We start from the raw sequence: 18,024 nt of genomic DNA, 5'->3' as shown, positions 1-18,024 counted from the left end.
GCATGTAGTGTATGTATTATTATTATTATTATTATTATTATTATTTATTTCTTAGCTGACGCCCTTATCCAGGGCGACTTACAATTGTTACAAGATACCACATTATTTGTACATACAATTACCCATTTATACAGTTGGGTTTTTACTGGAGCAATCTAGGTAAAGTACCTTGCCCAAGGGTACAGCAGCAGTGTCCCCACCAGGGATTGAACCCACGACCCTCCGGTCAAGAGTCCAGAGCCCTAACCACTACTCCACACTGCTGCCCTGCATGTAAAATGCATGTATGAACAATAAGTAGATGGGGCAGGAGTGTGGAGTAGTGGTTAGGGCTCTGGACTCTTGACCGGAGGTTCGTGGGTTCAATCCCAGGTGGGGGACACTACTGCTGTACCCTTGAGCAAGGTACTTTACCTAGATTGCTCCAGTAAAAAAACCCAACTGTATAAATGCGTAATTGTATGTAAAAATAATGTGATATCTTGTAACAAGGAAGCATGTTTTTAAAGGTATTGTTTATGACAAAGCTATACATTACGCTACAGGACGCTATACCTTTAAGTTCGAAACATGATTCTTTCACAGTTTTGGGCCCCTGAGTGATCACATGACCTAGCCAATGACATCACTCCCTACCGCAACAGGACAGACGTAAGTTTTTGTGTGACAACAACAGTCCTGAGCAAAAAAGCGATTTTAAAAAAAGAAAGACAAAGGTCTTTGATTACATCCCGGACTTCAGTTGTAACGATTCGGTTGGCGGCTAGAAAAAAGTTAGAAACTACAATCAACTCAACAGCTGAGTCCGGTAATTTGGAAACTATTACAAGTGAGTTGGCACATTTGTTTACTGTACTTGCACGACTGTACCCTAACTTAATTATTTTCAAACATGAGTAGACTAGACTTATTTCTTTGTTTACAGACGTTGTAATTTATTTTCAGACACTAACTTCGGACAAACCATATCGGTACCTGCTTAAAAATCGATGTACGTGTCTGTGTTTATACGTTATTAATTCCAACGTAAAATAAATAACCGGGGTGACAAGCTGTCCTTTTTGGGATGTGTGTGTGTGTTATGTACGTAGTCTATATTTGCTCTATACTGAGGTGACCATATGGCTCCGTGTTCAGCAGGACAGTTCAGGCTTTTCAACTCGCAAACCCAATGCATTCTGGTCGTAGTCCTGCTTCTCTTAAAGGTAAGCATGGTACCTGAGACAGGTAAAACGTACCAGAATGCATTGCGTTGCGAGTTGAAAAGCCTGAACTGTCCCTCTGAACACAGAGCCGTATGGTCACCTTATGAGAAGGCTAACTAATATTTACCAGAGTAGCCTCGTACATAAACAGTAACAAATACTTTATAATACGCAGTATAGACTGAATGGGGCAAAGACGGGAAGCACTAGGTTCTTGTGCGGTGTTACGGCTGGCCGGACCCACGTTTTCCTTACATTCAGTGTTATGGTAGTGTAGTAACAGTATAAAAATTAAAAGTGTGAGAGAGAGAGAGAAAAATAAAACTATTTTTTACACGTCGTTTTCAGTCGCAGACCATAAGAAACAACTCTTAAATGGGTGAAATTGTTGGTAAAGGTAAAGCATGGATAATTAAATACAATGTCCAAGTCCTGCTAAACTTTTCCCTCACCCCCTAAGAGAAAGGCATGGAGACTGAACTGCTCCCTCCCTCCCTCCCTCACCCCTCTAAGAGAAAGGGGGCTCCCTCCAGTCCAGGGCAGGCTTGAGGCACAGAGACTGAACTGCTCCCTCCCTCCCTCACCCCCCTAAGAGAAAGGGTGCTCCTTCCAGTCCAGGGCAGGCTTGAGGCACGGAGACTGAACTGCTCCCTCCCTCCCTCACCCCTCTAAGAGAAAGGGTGCTCCTTCCAGTCCAGGGCAGGCTTGAGGCACGGAGACTGAACTGCTCCCTCCCTCCCTCACCCCCCTAAGAGAAAGGGTGCTCCTTCCAGTCCAGGGCAGGCTTGAGGCACGGAGACTGAACTGCTCCCTCCCTCCCTCACCCCCCTAAGAGAAAGGGGGCTCCCTCCAGTCCAGGGCAGGCTTGAGGCATGGAGACTGAACTGCTCCCTCCCTCCCTCCCTCCCTCACCCCCCTAAGAGAAAAAGGGTCATCCACTGTGAATAGGGCTATTCTTCCTCTTTTCATTATGACAGTCAAACTAATCTTTCTTTCTGTCTCGCACACACACACACACACACACACACACACACACACACACACACACGCGCGCGCGCGCGTGAGGAAACAGTCCCAGGACATTTTGCAGAAGTAAATGTCAAGCGCACCCAATCATGTTTTTCATAAACCAATTTTAAAATAACTGTGTTGAATGTCACGTGTCTAACTTCTTCATAACTAGTCTTGTGTTGCGTTGTTGAAGTTCCACAATGTGATAAAGCAACGTCCACAAAGAGTCAAACTGATAAGCGTACATCCCCTTATTATATTGTGGTGAATGTCTGCTTCACTAAGCACTTTTACCTACACCACATCTGACTTGTAACATTAGCTTCTTGTTTTTCATTTTACAAATAACTTCAGCATACTGTAATATAACCCTGCAATGCCCTATTACTTTATTGTGGAGAATAGCTACCAAAGTCATGTAACTTAGCCCTGTTCCTTGTTCCAAATGCAGGGATGGAAATAAGACTCCTACTGCATAGCGGTTTCACCCATTCCAGGTTTTACAAGAAGCTTGATTAGCCACAGATTTAGGTAACAAGCTCAGGGGTGTCTTATTTGGCTTAAAGGGCTAGCAGGTAAGTACTAAACGTGTCACCCGAATCTAGCCTGTGCTAGTTTTAGTACAGTACTAGGCTACAGTACGTTTCTTAAGCTCAGCGTTATTTCTTTCCTCTCTGAAACCATATTTCTGTCTCATAAACTTCACAGAGAACCTTTTTTTCAAGTAGATTCATACAGTTTCTTATGTGATTGGGGATCTTTAACACTGTGGCCATTGTAAGCTGCTCTAGAGTGTGAGCCTGCCATACACACTGGTAAGTACTGAATGAACAGAGGTGAATGCTTAGGCTGTTTGCTTGCAATAAATTGGATGTAGCTGTCAACTAATTCGCTTCTAAGCATTTACATTTTTTTTTTTTTTTAAGTGCGGGGGTTGGTACCATATTAAAAAAATAATAATAATTAAAAATAAGATGGTTCGCCTTCAAATGAACAATTAAGGAAGGAGAGAAACGCTGTTCTGTACTGCAGAATGCATGTGTATTTGAGGACTCGTTTGTACAGTGGTTTCCTTTGCAGCATGTTTTTCATACAGTCATTTATTTTTGTTATATGAATGAAGAAGGATGATCATATTCGTTATTGCCACCAGATGCATTTCAAGCCGGGTCAATTATAATTCCAATTACAATTACAGCAGAATTTTTTTTCAATTACAGTACAATTACAATGTTATTTTGTCCAATTACAACTATGCTGTGGTAATTGCATTTATAATGAATATTTGAACATTCCACTTTCTTCTTCTTCTTCTTCTTCTTCTTCTTCTTCTTCTTATTCAGGGATGGAAATAAGACTGCCATTGCAAAGCATTTTTACCCATTCCAGGTTTTACAACAAGCTTGATTAGCCATGTTGCAAAGGTAACAAGCTCAGATGTGTCTAATAAGACCAGGAATGGATCAAACCACTATGCAGTGGGGGGTGGGGGTGGGGGGTCTTATTTCCATCCTTGTTATTTTTGTAATTGTTGCTAGCAGCCCATAGCGTGTGCGGCGTTGGCCTATGCACTTCTGTTGGGGTCAGAGAGCAAAGTCGGGATAGTTGACCACTTCACGACAGAAGACCAGTTTAAAGTGGCATATATTTCTTCGATTTATACATTCGTCTTTCACTGAGTATTGCCGCTTTGCATAAAAACCATCCAGGATGTGGCTAGCTGTAATCTGCCAGCTCAATTCATCACCACTTCCTGCCTCTGCACTGGTGAAGCAAAACCGCTGTGCTAATCCAGTTCTCAGCCCTCGTTCCACAATGATCCACTCTCCAGTCAAGACCTGACAGAGTGGAAAAGTACCCTTTTAAATTCATTTTTTAACGTGGAAACACGCACTGTGAAAGGAGTATCAGATGCAGATTACAGCGCTTTCTGAAAAAAGTTAGTAGCTTGCATTGTTGCTACTTGCTCTCCCCACACCCCTGCTACTGTACGTTCCGTTTTAGGACCCTGTACAAAATAATTGATGTTCTCGCGTTTCTGCAGAGCTCACCTCCAGCATGTTCTTAATTGTGGTGAGGTGAAGCCTCATTCAAATAAAACACACCCACTCCCAAAAGGTCGACAATGGGATTTTTAAACTGCAGCATACAGTACAATGGCACTGTGTAGTGTAGTTACAGTGCCTGGCCAGTACAGCTGGGAAGCACAAACAGAAAGGGATGAAAGAAAATGTCACATGATAGGGTTGGATAATGATGTGACTTATTTCGTTATAAGTGATTTACTGTGCTAACGTGTTAGGGTTGGCTGGTGGCATGCTATCTTTAACAGATTATTTGTATTTTCTCTCTCATCCTGTTTCCTTCTCTAGAGTCGTGCTTTGAATAGTCCTGTTCTAATCGGCAGAGGAAGCTCAATAATGAAACCACACTTACTTTACCAGCAGGTAAGTCAAAAGGAAATTATTAAACTAATAATCCCGAGCATGGCTGGAGTCAGTTCCTGTTTTTCAAATCCAATTCCCTTTTAATCAATTCCAACACGTAATTGGTCAAAGTTGCACTCAGCACTGTTCTGTTAAATCGAGCTTCTCACATCGGCGGCACGTCACTTCAGTTGAAGTCACAGTGTGTTCGTCAATTAAACTGACTTCAAATGAAAGCAGTTGAACAATCGCAGACAATTATCATGTCTCTGAAATGCCAAGTCCAATTGGAATCAGGAATTGATTTTAAAAAGGAATTGGAAATGGAATTGGGAATTGAAAAACAAGAAGCTGACCCCAAACCCTGATCACGAGAACATAATTAAAAGTTTATTTTTTAATGTGTGTATGAAATCGCATTGAAATTGCATTGAAATCGCATTGAAATCGCATTGAAATTGCATTGAAATTGCATTGAAATTGCATTTATTCCAATTACATATGAACCAAAGCTTTGTCAATAAGACTATTTAGCCTTCTACATTAAAAGTTTGAATACAAGACAAGACTTTTTAGCCCATTAGGGCTCCATTTGACTCTACTAAGGAGAACTAATGTAATTGTATTTCACGTTGCCAGTGTTATAGATACTTCACCTGGTAAGCTATTGCATGCATATATAACTCTCTGTGTAAAAAAAGGTGCTTGGTACTTTCTTTTCTTCTCTTCCTTTTACTCATCTTCCTCTGTGTTAAATTTGTGACTTGGGTTAACTGTACCAGTTATGATTTTCCAGGCTTTTACTTGCTTTCATCGTCCCTTTTCCAGCTACCATAGAACAACTTAACACAAACGTCTCTTTATCACAGACCCTGATTAACATTGGTACCTTACCAAGGCTAAACATTCAGTCGTCCAAGATTAATGCTAATCAGGGTCTGTGAATCGAGCCAGCAAAAAGACGTTTAAGGAGACCTGTATGAAAACATAGCTCAATAGCAATGGACCTGAAAACGTACCGGAAGTCAAAGGGTGAATTTATTTAACAGCTCGATTCTAAACTACATTGTGCTGCATGCTAAAATATGTAGTCAATGATTTTTTTTCTCACATTACAGCTGAAGCTGTCAGCTGTCCCAGACGAGACGGAAATTCACCACAACACACAAGCCCTGAAGGTATGTGGATCCTGGGGTATGCTGTTGTGTCGTATACGATAAACAAAGGGCTTTCCAATGCTAAGCATCACACTTGGGGGCATTTATAACTCTCGTTACAATCACAGCGGAATCGTTTGCTGAAATTGCAACTCCTATTTTTTTTTTCAATTACAATTTTCAATTACAGTTTCAATTATGCTGCAGTAATTATGATTACCCTAAAAAGTTACATAAACAACTATGGTACACACAATAACATGTGTCACCAAAAGTAGTTGAAAAAACAAGAATAGCAATTGAATGACCAATAAATGCGTGACTGAACTGTGATCGATAAATTATATGGCATAGTTACAATTACAGTTAAGCAGGTGAGCCAGGGTACAATACAATTCCATTGGATTTGACCCCAGGTCTAGTTTTAATATAATTGTGGATAACTTTAACCACTCGGTAATATAAGATTCAGTAATACTAAAAGTTAGACAAACGTTTCTAGGAAGTCTCAATATTTTTTTTTTTCGGTACTTTTTAACATATTACTAACGAGAAAATCTCCTTTTTGAATGTCAGTTTTTACTCCATAAAGAAACAGTAGAGATACTAAAATATTTTTTTGCAGTTCAGGAACAAACATTACATTGTAATTGCAATCAATTGCGGATTGCTCGATGTGCAATGGTAATCGAACGCAGGTCTGCTATGCTAAGGGTCACCTGTATATTCAGTATTACAGATGTATCCTGCTGACCGCCGGCCTGGTCACTGTCCTGCTGGCCGTGATGTTTGTCCAGCTGCTGCTCTTCCCTCTGCTCCTTCCCCCTCTGAACCGCGCAGAAGACACGCTGCTGCGACAGGAGGGCGGCTCCTGCAGTGACCCCTGCAGGTGGGTGTAGTGAACAACACAATGTAGACCAGGGCTTCTCAAACCCAGTCCAGCTCAGCTCTCAGTTACTGAACTAAACCCTTAATTGAACTGATCATTTGCTTAATTCATTTTTTTTTAAATTGTTTTCAGCTCTTAAACAGTTGCAGATTTCAAGTTAGCTATAAAATTATATGGGTAACTTGAACTCTGCAACTAGGAGCTGAGAACAATTAAAAAGGCCTAATAGCAAATTATCCATTCAGTTAAGGGTCTAGTTAAGTAATTGAGAGCTTTGTTGGATTGAAAACCAGAAGACATAGGGGGTCCCCGAGGACCGGGTTTGAGAAGCCCTGCGTAGGCTATAGCAATGTTATTTACCAGACGGCACTAGGGCACCATCTTGTGGTCGAATGTGTTACTTCAGTAGTCTCTGTCCTACAGGAAAGTAGAATGGCTTATAAGTTAATACGTGGTGTGCAAGGTGTCTCTTATTGTGTAAGAGATGTCATCTGGTGCAGTTTGGCCGACAGGACAGTGAAACGAAGCTGGTTCAGTTCAGTAATGCGTGCAGGCCTGCAGGTGCTGTGTCGTGGTGCAGCTGGAGAAACGTGGCTTCAAAAGTTTGTAGCGAAATAATTGAAAGAAAGACTGATATGTGTGTGTTTTTTTTATTTTGTTATTGTTTTTATTTGGGGTTCTATGCACGGGATGACATCTTTTGGCAAATACTGCGCTGTGATTGGTTGATTTCTGATATATGCATTGTAGATATAAAGTGGATATCATCCTACACACAACATATTCTATTTTAAAACTTGTTTTGACAACCTCAAGCCATTGACATAAAGGGCAACACCTCTGTGATCCTCTTGAGCTAAGCCCTGTAACAGGCAGCTTGTTTCTGTAGCCAGTATTGACCGCCGCTCCCTTGCTGTGTTACAGGATAGTGCTGGTGGAGAGCATCCCAGAAGGGCTGGTCTTCAACTCCAGCACCTCCAACCCTTCCATCTACCAGGCCTGGATGAACCTGATTGGAGAGGCCCGGAGCAGCGTGGACATCGCCTCTTTCTATTGGACGATGACCAACGAGGACACAGGGACCAAAGAGCAGGCGGCCTGGCAGGTACGGAGGGAACAACGGAGAGCCATTGAGAGACGGCAGCTTTGGAGTGTCAGGAAACGGCTCACAGTTTTGCTTAGTGTGTTCTTTGGCTGATCACTGGAGCCAGCATCATCGCCAGGGAGGCCACAAATAGGCTGATCCCTGGAGCCAGTATTACAGCCATATATAACAGAGAAGCTTGGTTGGTCTTCACCACTGCTGTCTCATTTTATCTTGGTGAAAGCCGAGCCCAATATTAGCGTGAAGTAAATAACAGCTACTCTCATGCAATAAAATCTGAATTGAAAGTCTGCCCTGCTTATCTGTCCTCTGTTCTCTCGCTCAGGGGGAGAGGATCCTGAAAGAGCTAGTGAAGTTGCCTGGGAAGGGGGTCTCGGTGCGGGTTGCTGTCAACACCCCGCAGGGCTCTCAGCCTCAGAGTGACCTGCAGGCTCTGCTGGATGGGGGTAAGCGAGGACTGGGGTCAGTTCCCTGGAAACCGGCTGGCTGCACAGGCCCACTGGACTAGGTTTACTGCCAGGACACTCTAAGAAGCTACGGGAATATAAAGTTAGAAATAAATTTACACGTGATTAAGCAGGTTATAATAATCTACAAAAAAAAAAAAAACAACACAATACTATAAACAATGTAAGAGCTAAATAAAGCTGCCATAAAAGCCACTCAGAAAACCCTAAGTGAATACAACAGATGAGCCACCTACCTCAATCTTGTGAGTCACGACCCTTGACCTTTTTAGCTAGTCTGCTTGCTTGGATGTTGTAATAGTGTGGTATGTGTGTCTGGTTTTGTTTTTCCCAGGTGCTGTCGTTCGTAAAGTGAACCTGCCCAAGCTGACGAACGGCGTCTTGCACACCAAGTTCTGGGTGGTGGACAAGAAACACATCTTCATCGGGAGCGCCAACATGGACTGGAGATCGCTGACGCAGGTGAGAATCCGACACGCGGCCTGACGTTTCAGAATCTATTCAGTTCATCTGAACGATTTAACCATTCCCGGTCCTAGAGGGCCGCTCCACTCCAGGTTTAACAGGTGATATAATTAACTACTTCAGGGTCTGGATGTACAGCTCTGGCCAAATCTTTTGCATCCCCCTATAGAATGAACTAATTTTGCTTCATAAAGTCCAATGAAACCTGCTGAATAATGTTATGTTAACATATTGAATTGCACACCGCTTTGTAGTTTTCCCATATACTTAACGATAAACTGACAAAAAATGTTAAAATGTGACATTTCAAAATCTAACGTGAAATACTGTACTACTATTATGGCTTCCGGAAGATTTTTGCAATTATCATTTAGTAGTTTCTTTGATTATATAATGTTAAATTAAATATCTAAATTATGTTGATATAGTTTTTTTTTGTCTGTTTTTAAATGAAGTCTCAATCCTAAAATTCTAGGTGATGCAAAATTTTTGGCCAGAGCTGTAGGTTTGGTTTTGAATAATGCTCTCCTCCTTCCTCCTTCTCTCCCCTCTCCTCTCTCCCCTCCTTTCTCCAGGTAAAGGAATTGGGTGCAGCTGTGTACAACTGCAGTTGCCTGGCTCAGGACTTGGGGAAGATCTTTGAAGTCTATTGGTTCCTGGGGCAGCCTGATGCCACTGTCCCCTCTCATTGGCCCAGTAACTACTCCACCCCCTTCAACAAGGACACGCCCCTCGAATTGCCTCTTAATGGGACCTCGTCCACGGTTTACCTTTCGGTAAGCAAGCACGCACCGAAACATAGTGAAACTACTGGGCAGCAGTGTGGAGTAGTGGTTAGGGCTCTGGACTCTTGACCGGAGGGTCGTGGGTTCAATCCCAGCTGGGGGACACTGCTACTGTACCCTTGAGCAAGGTACTTTACCTAGATTGCTCCAGTAAAAACACAACTGTAATTGTATGTAAAAATAATGTGATATAACAAGTCGCCCTGGATAAGGGTGTCTGCTAAGAAATTAATAATAATAATAATAATATTGTGCATTGACAAGCATTGAGACTGGAAGTCTTTCTCGATGAAGACACTGAGTCAGACTTACAGTCAAAATGTTCGTCAGAGAATTCGAGGAGTTGTATTCATCTCGACTGGGTATAGCTGATCAAACTATACCCAGTCGAGATGAGACATAGCAAGATTATTGTTTTGAGCATTTTACAGCACAAGCAGTCCATGGTTATTCTGAGGGGTGAAAGGAATTCCGATGCTGTAAAATGCTCTAAAAAAATCCAGCTGTGACTTATCAGGCTATATGTATACAGCTCTGGCCAAATGTTTTGCTTCACCCAATAGAAAGAACTAATTCTCCTTCATGAAGTCAAATGAAACCTGCTGAATGATGTTATGTTAACATATTGAATTACACACCGCTTTGTGGTTTTCCATACACTTCACGAAAAAAAATTGAAAAATGTGACATTTCGAAATCTAACGTGAAATACAGTACCACTATTATGGCTTGTGGTAGACTTTTGCAATATCATTTTGTAGTTTTTTTTTAGATTACACAATGTTAAATGAAAAAAAATATGTTCATTCATGTATTTCTTTTACTTCATTATGTCTCAATCCTAAAATTCTAGGTGATGCTATAGCAATACCACATATTCTACATGTTTTATTGTTAAGGATGCAGGATTATCAAGGGATTTCAGATACAGTAAAAGCAGTGGCAGTAGCTTGAATTCTCAGTAACTCCCGGCTTGTTAAATTCTGTGCTGTGTTTCAGAGCGCCCCTCCAGCACTGTGTCCAGAAGGAAGGACCCAGGACCTGCAATCCATTCTCAGTGTCATCGAGGACGCGCGGGACTTTGTGGACATCGCTGTCATGAACTACCTTCCCACCATGGAGTACTCGCACCCCAAAAGGTGCCTGTATAATCGCATTCAGTTTTCCGCTCAAATTCCCTACGGTTCCTGCACACTACGTAGCTTTTTTTGCCCTCTGTGTTTCATCAGAAACCAGGCATGGTTCGCTTTCAAGTTTGATTGCATTGTATAAGGTAAAGTTGCTGCGGACACAAGCTTCATCTGTCCTTGTAGCTTTCCGGACCCTCTTGTAAACAGCCATCATTCTGCTGCTGCTGGGGTGTATGGAGGACACATTTGCCCAGTCTCCTGAGATCGTGAATTCAGTTGAGTTAAAAGGGAAGATTATTTGTTATACAGTAATCTCTGGCTAAGAGAACACCCCTCGAGAAGCAAGCGAAGCGTTCTCTTAGCCAAAGTGTTCTCAAAGACAGTTGACCACCGGACACAATATGCCAAGGTGCCTGCAACTTGTTTATTATGCTTCATCAGTTCTTTACACTAAAATATGATTCCTACATGAATGTTTACTTGATTCTTAGTTCCACCTTCTTTATGCTGTCTGCTTCATCAGAAACCAGGCATTAATAAAAACAAAATATTTGATAACAAAAAAAAAGAAAACGGGCAATATTAGCTTATCAGTTAGTGTGTATTATACAGGGAAAAGTAGACGCAGACACAAGCTTCTTCTCTTCTTGTAGCTTTCTGGTCACTCTGAACTTCAAAGCCATCTTTCTCCAGCAGCTGGGTGGTAAGAATGTCATTGTATCGATGCTGTATTAGCAAGTGTGTGTCTCCTGAAGTACTCGGCTGAATTTATGGGGAAGAGTGTCTGTGTATCACTGTGTGTTTGCTCTCTAACCCAGCGTGCCTCCCTTCCTCAGGTACTGGGCTGCCATCGACAGTGAGCTGCGTCGGGCTGCGTACGAGAGGCGTGTGCGCGTGCGTCTGCTCATCAGCTGCTGGCCTCACTCTAAGCCCACCATGTTCCCCTTCCTGCGCTCGCTGGCTGCCATCAACGACCGCAAGAGCCAGCTGGACATCCAAGTGGTGAGGGGTCTGTCTGTCTGTCTCCCTATCGCTCATTGACAGCTCTGCGTGACCGCAAGAGCTCTGCGTAGCTAGAAAGTGAAATCTGTTTTTTTTTGGTTTTTTTTTTTAAACAGGTAAGTGCAATGTATCCTGATGTTTATTCTAGTAAGGGATTGTCAGCCATTAGTTGCTGTAGTTAACTTGATTGATCTCAATGTACAGTGCAACTGAAAATCTTGGAAAATACTCAAAATAGGGAACTATGAATAAAATGATAAAATGCAGGATGCTTTTTAGGAATTGCTGAAGGTGCCTGAATTAAAGCACAAAGTGGTCTAACATTTTCACACACGAGTGCCTGTTGTTTCTATATCGCTGATTGATTACTGACCGATAAACTAATATTCTCACACCCAGAGGTTTTCAAGGATATAAAGGATATCAATATATATAATCAAACATGCACTGTAAACTTGCCTTTTAATTTTAATTGTAGCTAATTTCAAGACGCCCATTTGATCGCTAATGTAATCTAGTAGTATGGTTATTATTCCCATTGCTGCTACACTGTCTGGTAGTAACCTTGTTCTGTCTCTTTGCTTCACAGAAGCTGTTCGTGGTCCCCTCCACTCAGGCCCAAGCCCAGATCCCCTTTGCCAGAGTCAACCACAACAAGTACATGGTGACTGACAAGGTGGCTTATATCGGTAGGTGCAGTATGCTCAAACACCACCAGGGGGAATCAATGAGCCATGTCCCTCATGTTACAAGTGTTCAAGATCTAGCAATCCGTGCATAAGTGAAAACCCATGTGTGGCTTTAGAAGCTATTTAATTGAAACCAAGCCACATGTGCAGTAATGTAAAAAAAAAAAAAAAATGACATAGTTAATGCCCAAGTTTAGAAACATCCACTTGACCTGCACCCAGTCCTGGGGTTCAGAACTCCCCTTGTTTAGGTATGTTATTGAAATGATCAGGAGCCAGGAGTTTGAGCAGGGTTAGAAACTCACACTAGCCCTGCTGCTGCTGCTGCTGCTGCACCCAGTCCTGGGGTTCAGAGCTCCCCTCAATGAAGTCTATTATTATTAATATTGAAATGATCAGGAGCTAGGAGTTTGAGCAGGGTTAGAAACTCACACTAGCCCTGCTGCTCCTGCTGCTGCACCCAGTCCTGGAGTTCAGAACTCCCCTCAATTAAGTCTATTATTATTATTATTTTTATTAATATTGAAATGATCAGGAGCCAGAAGTTTGAGCAGGGTTAGAAACTCACACTAGCCCTGCTGTTGCTGCTGCTGCTGCTGCTGCTGCACCCAGACCTGGGGTTCAGAGCTCCCCTCAATGAAGTCTGTTATTATTAATATTGAAATGATCAGGAGCCAGGAGTTTGAACAGTCAGGCCCCTCCTAAATCTGAATTAACCGATCACACTTGTATGACTCTTCCCTGTGACTGTAGGTTGATTATTAGGAGCTGTTCATGCAGCTGAAAGGGAAGGAATAATATGTTTAACAGGGGTTGCTCAAACTCCTGGCTACTGAATCATTTAAACAGTATACTGAATTGATGGTAGTTTGGAAACCAAGGACTGGGTGCAGGGCTAGAGTGAGTTTCGAACCCTGTCCATTTCTTTAGAATTTTTTGTCCATCTGTGAATAATGGCGGTAGTGACTTAAAATGTCTGAAAAAGCTCGATGAATCTGTTCTGCATTATATATTTTGACTTCTCCTGCAGGCACATCTAACTGGTCTGGGGATTATTTCCTGCACACTGCGGGCTCGGCGCTGGTGGTGAATCAGACAGCGTCTCAATCCAGCGAGCCCACAGTGCAGGAGCAGCTGCAGGCCGTGTTTCAGAGGGACTGGGAGTCCGTCTACAGCACTCAGCTCAACCAGGACACCGACATCAGCGACATCTGCGCAGTGAAGTGAGAGCCGAGAGGAACACGGATTCACTGCCCAGAGCACTGGAGAAGCAGCCTACCTCCCCAGGGAAAGAAAATTCTAAATCAAAAATAGAACACGCAATAATATAGTGCCTTTCATTCACTTACCAGCAGTGTGCTGGGGTCAAACATTTTGCACTGAAACACTGCATACAACAGACATGTGTATGTAGGTATATATATATATATATATATATATATATATATATATATATATATATATATATATATATATATATAAAGAAAAGTCATTGCTAAACTGGAAACTCAGTGTTTTAATAATTGGTTACAGTTTTTCAGCTTCTGTCTTCTTCAGATGGCATGGTAGAAATAGCCAGGTAGACTAGGTAGGTGAGTGTACTTTGCTTTTTGTACCATGCTATCTGAAGAAGGCGGAAGCCGAAGGATTGTAGCTAATTATTATCCTGATGATTTGGATCCTGATTTTATATATATATATATATATATATATATATATATATATATATATATATATATATAATTTTTAAGCCTGTCATAATTGCTTTTTGAAATTTCACTTGGTGTTTAACCCTAATGAGTAAATGAAATAATTATTATTATTATTTTTTTTTTTTTTTTTGATATCGGTGGGACAAGCCTCAAGATCAAATGTGGACTCAAGTTTTCGAATAATAAAGGCTGCCGTTTGGAAATATTTCAGGTAGTGCCTCCTTGTAACTCCGGTAGTGCAATTTCATTTTGAAATAAAAAGGACTTGAGTGAGGGCTGTCGTGCTGGTCATCACTGCTGTGAAACATCACACTGCACGCTATTGTGATTGCTGATGTTAGGCAGCAGGTCAAAACTAGAACCTTTCGCTACACGGTCGTTGCTCCCATTTGCACCATAATGCCATTGCACTGACACCAGTTATAAGGCAGAACACAAACAGCACGGTCTCTTAACTATGGCTCCTGACTACAGCATTATAAAAGGGGAGCGCTGTATCAGAAAATCTCACCTGTGTATGTAACTGGATGGGTGTTACAGGCAAGAAATTAGACGTTTTTTGTTTTTTTTTCCAAAGTGGGCATTAAGAAGGGTGTAACATAAAAACTTGCAGCAAAACTTTTTGAACCCTGGTATATAAAAAAAAAAAGAAGTATGCGTTTTACAACATGGCTACATTAAAACCGAAACGAATAAAGAAGACACGCTTCACTGTTTTTTATTTTTTTTCGGTTCCCCCCTTTTTTTTATGGAAAATTAGAAGAAATCAAGCAAAATCGTTATAGAACAGTACTTTAAAAAAAAAAAAGGAAGACACTTATAATAATAAAACTGCCAACCTCCCTCTGGTTCACTCAACCACATACAGTGCATTACAGAAATGCTTTGCTGAATGCATCAAAGTTAAAATAGTCCAAACGCGTGGTAGCTTAGGACATAGGAGGCCAGAACGCTGGAAATAGAACGGGTCTCTCAATTGGAATTCTCAGGATTATTGGTGGCTCCCCAGGTGCAGGTAATGGTGGTGGCTGCTGTTTCTGGGTGGCACCTCATACTTCATGTGGTTTACTCCTGCCACTGTTCCTGGGCTCCAGTCCCCACTGGTGGACCACCCATTGCCGTAACTGCTGTCTGACTCCTCTGACTTAAACGAACTATACTGGGCTCCATGCTAGAGAAAACAGAAGAGTCACACAGTAACATGCACAGTAATATACCCCCTTCAGTCAGCTGTGCATAATTGTACCAAGTTAAGTTTCCTGTCTATGTATCTGTAATGCATACTGTTTATGGTCTTTTCAAAGTTTTGGTAGGGCAACTTCTCCAATTACACATAGTTCACGTGAACTGTTTTATAATTTCTAAAAATTAAAATGAAAAAAAAAAATGTGACAGAAGTTCAAAAGAGCCAGCTTCCCAGTATTTCACATACCTTGTCAAGGGAAAGTGTGTTTATATGTGTGTGTGTGTGTGTGTGTGTGTGTGTGTGTGTGTACAATCCCCTTCAAGGAGTGTATTATATTTTTTGTCATTCACATTGGGTCACCAATCCAAAAACAAAAAAAATAGTGTAAAACACATTTTACACTATTTTCTACATAGAAAGAAACACGTACAGCAAAACATATCTGGTACTAGAGTTTCAATGCCTTATTCTTACAACACATGTTCCACTTGACGTCTTCTGGTTCAAGGCATGTTACTGGCCTGAAAGCATGTCAATCAACAAGGGGAGCAGGTGGTTGGTTAATGACAGAAAATAAGCTATTGAAGGGGTGGGGATCATTTCACCCCCAAGGTGACCAAGCAAGTTCAACACAAATCAAAGCATTTGAGACCTATATAACAACCAGAAGGGCGTATCAGGTAAGATTTTTGAAATGATTTAGCTTCAACTGCCTAATGTTCTTGATATACTCGTACCTCTGTGGTAGCGTACTCCTGCGGTGGTTTCTTGACCGAGTTTTCCTCCTGTTTATCCACAAATTCTGGAATGGAGGATGGATTTTTTGAGGAGGGACTGTCAGAATCATCTTGATTTGTACAGGGACAGCCTCCCTCAGCGGTCTCCTGCCCAAGTAGAAACAGCTTCCTAAAAGTGGGGTCTGACTTAGAATGCCGAGAAGCCTGCTTCTTAGCTCCGTAATGGCTGTTCTGGTAGGCCAAGACTGGCTGCCGCCTTGTGCCATTGCTGTTGCGCTGGTGGTGGTGCCTGGGCAGCTCCTGGTGATCTGAGATGGACTCCATGGAGGTAGAAGGCTGGTAACCCCCTCCTGGTCCACCTTCAACCCAGAGGTTCATCGCAGCTACCAGCTCTGTCTCGTCAATCCTGAGACCGCCCATCTTGTCAATGGTCCTCTGCACGTTAGCGACCACAGGGATCTGTCGGACTGAATCGTTCTGGTAACGCTCGTCTCTCGAGTTCTGATCCTCAGTCATGCGGTAGCAGGGTTTCTCGTCGCCTACCTGGCTGATCGGGTAGCTCAAAGCTTCCTGGAAGCCCAGCATGGATATCTCGCAATACCTGGAGTGAAGCAAGGTGATCTTGAGGTGCTGCATGGTCACGAAGGGGTGCTGCAGAGCCGAGCTGGGGTTGATGCGTTCGTGAGAGTCCAGGGTCAGCATCCTCTTCAGGAGCTCCACCATGCTCTTGCGGTCGCTGATGGCGGCCAAGGCTTCGTCGCCTTGGAAGAAGGCGGCTGCTTTCGGAGCATTCACGGTCTCCAGTTCGTCCAGCGAGCTCAGAACGTACTTCCTCCTCTCCTGGTGGACCTTGCCTTTCACTCCTTTGCCCTGCTGGAGATCCTCGCTGGAGGACTTCAGCTGCCACCGGTGCGTGCCACTGGAGGTCTTGGTCCACTTGAAGAACTGGTGGGTCTTGCTGGCCGCGTTGAGCAGGTGGGTTTTGGGCATGCCCTGGGTCTTACAGATGAAGCTGACCTGTTCCAGCTCATTGTCCCCTGGGTACAGGGGCCAGCCCAGGTAGAGTTCAGCCATCACGCAACCCAGAGACCACATGTCCACCTTCTCACAGAACGGCAGACCCAACAGGATTTCAGGAGACCTGTAGAACCTGAATGGGAGATTGTGTGGTTAGCAGGGCTTATTGGAGGTATGCAAGGAATTGAGCGAAACTGACAATATGAATGACCAGATCAAACCTGTTTCCTGCACCTGAAATGCAAAATTAAGAAAGTTAGCATCGTTTTCTTTGTACTTTAAAGGGTTCCTTTGTGGTGGATCGCACCGGATCCGAGATCCAGCACCTTGTTGTCCAACAGGCAAGAGATATACAGTTTTCAAATGATGAACCATATTAAAAAAAAAAGAATTTCTTTCAAGAGGTTTTTTTTTCACACTTCAAACATTGTACTGAACTGCTCCCAGGAATACAAAAAACAAAACAACAACAAAAAAAATGAACAAACCTGGATTGGATGTAGGGCTCCTTGACGTAACGCACTTCGTTGAAGATGCTTGCTGAGCCGAAATCGATGACCTTCACTCTGAAGGGGAACCTGCAGTGATCCACAATCATGATGTTCTCAGGCTTGAGGTCAGCATGGATGATGGTCAGCTCCTTGAGCTTGACCAGGGCTTTGAGGACCTGGAAGACAATGGTCCGGATGTGCCTCACAGGCAGAGGGCTGAAGCCATTCTCCTTCTGCAGGTCAAAGAGATTCTTCTCCATGAGCTCGAAGACCAGGTAGTGTTGGCTCTCGTCATGGAAAGCTTCGTAAAATGTCACAATGTGGCAGTCGTCCAGGCTGACTTTGGAAATAGCAGCCAGGAGTTTCAGTTCGTTTTTAATAATCCGGCTCCTATAAGCATCGCTTTTAAGGATCTTTACAGCAACCATCTCCCCGTTACTTCGCTTCCAACATTTAGCCACTTCCCCAAAAGTGCCTTTCCCCAAAGTCAAGATGATATCATACGTCTCTGTTTCGGAGTAGATAACTGACATCTTGCTCTATTTTCCTT

The 18,024-nt window shown here is 42.7% G+C and overlaps 2 protein-coding genes across 3 annotated transcripts; one reads left to right on the top strand and one right to left on the bottom strand.

Annotated features, from left to right (window-relative positions):
• Positions 1-609: 609 nt before the first annotated feature.
• On the top strand, positions 610-14,316 carry LOC117394500 (5'-3' exonuclease PLD3-like). 2 transcript variants are annotated; one of them, XM_033992841.3, is made up of 13 exons: positions 610-829; positions 2,945-3,031; positions 4,589-4,663; positions 5,761-5,820; positions 6,531-6,688; positions 7,613-7,793; positions 8,119-8,239; positions 8,595-8,722; positions 9,301-9,501; positions 10,510-10,649; positions 11,477-11,642; positions 12,232-12,331; positions 13,362-14,316. In XM_033992841.3, exons 3-13 carry the CDS (start codon positions 4,637-4,639, stop codon positions 13,556-13,558), a joined length of 1,479 nt encoding a protein of 492 aa, XP_033848732.2. In that variant the 5' UTR covers positions 610-829; positions 2,945-3,031; positions 4,589-4,636; the 3' UTR covers positions 13,559-14,316. The 2 variants fall into 2 exon arrangements, with proteins under 2 accessions (XP_033848732.2, XP_033848728.2); XM_033992837.3 differs by lacking the exon at positions 2,945-3,031.
• Positions 14,317-15,034: 718 nt separating this feature from the next.
• LOC117435780 (homeodomain-interacting protein kinase 4-like) lies at positions 15,035-18,024 on the bottom strand. Its single transcript, XM_034059205.3, has 3 exons — positions 17,472-18,024; positions 15,967-17,116; positions 15,035-15,214 (listed from the first exon to the last, which is right to left on the bottom strand). The coding sequence occupies exons 1-3, from the start codon at positions 18,005-18,007 to the stop codon at positions 15,035-15,037; spliced, it is 1,866 nt and encodes a 621-aa protein (XP_033915096.3). The 5' UTR covers positions 18,008-18,024.

Source organism: Acipenser ruthenus, chromosome 30, assembly GCF_902713425.1.
Source record: "Acipenser ruthenus chromosome 30, fAciRut3.2 maternal haplotype, whole genome shotgun sequence".
Taxonomy (NCBI): Eukaryota; Metazoa; Chordata; class Actinopteri; order Acipenseriformes; family Acipenseridae; genus Acipenser; species Acipenser ruthenus.
Note: the sequence above shows the minus strand (reverse complement) of the source record. Positions and strands in the feature narration are given on the sequence as shown.

Excerpts from the sequence above, each read along its gene's own strand:
- LOC117394500 (XM_033992837.3), top strand. The coding sequence starts at position 4,637 with ATGAAACCACACTTACTTTACCAGCAG. Across the intron at positions 9,502-10,509 it reads CGTCCACGGTTTACCTTTCG|AGCGCCCCTCCAGCACTGTG; the intron begins GTAAGCAAGCAC and ends GCTGTGTTTCAG. Across the intron at positions 10,650-11,476 it reads GAGTACTCGCACCCCAAAAG|GTACTGGGCTGCCATCGACA; the intron begins GTGCCTGTATAA and ends TCCCTTCCTCAG.
- LOC117435780 (XM_034059205.3), bottom strand. The coding sequence starts at position 18,007 with ATGTCAGTTATCTACTCCGAAACAGAGACGTATGATATCATCTTGACT. Across the intron at positions 17,117-17,471 it reads GAGCCCTACATCCAATCCAG|GTTCTACAGGTCTCCTGAAA; the intron begins GTTTGTTCATTT and ends TCTCCCATTCAG. Across the intron at positions 15,215-15,966 it reads AGGAGTACGCTACCACAGAG|CATGGAGCCCAGTATAGTTC; the intron begins GTACGAGTATAT and ends TGTTTTCTCTAG.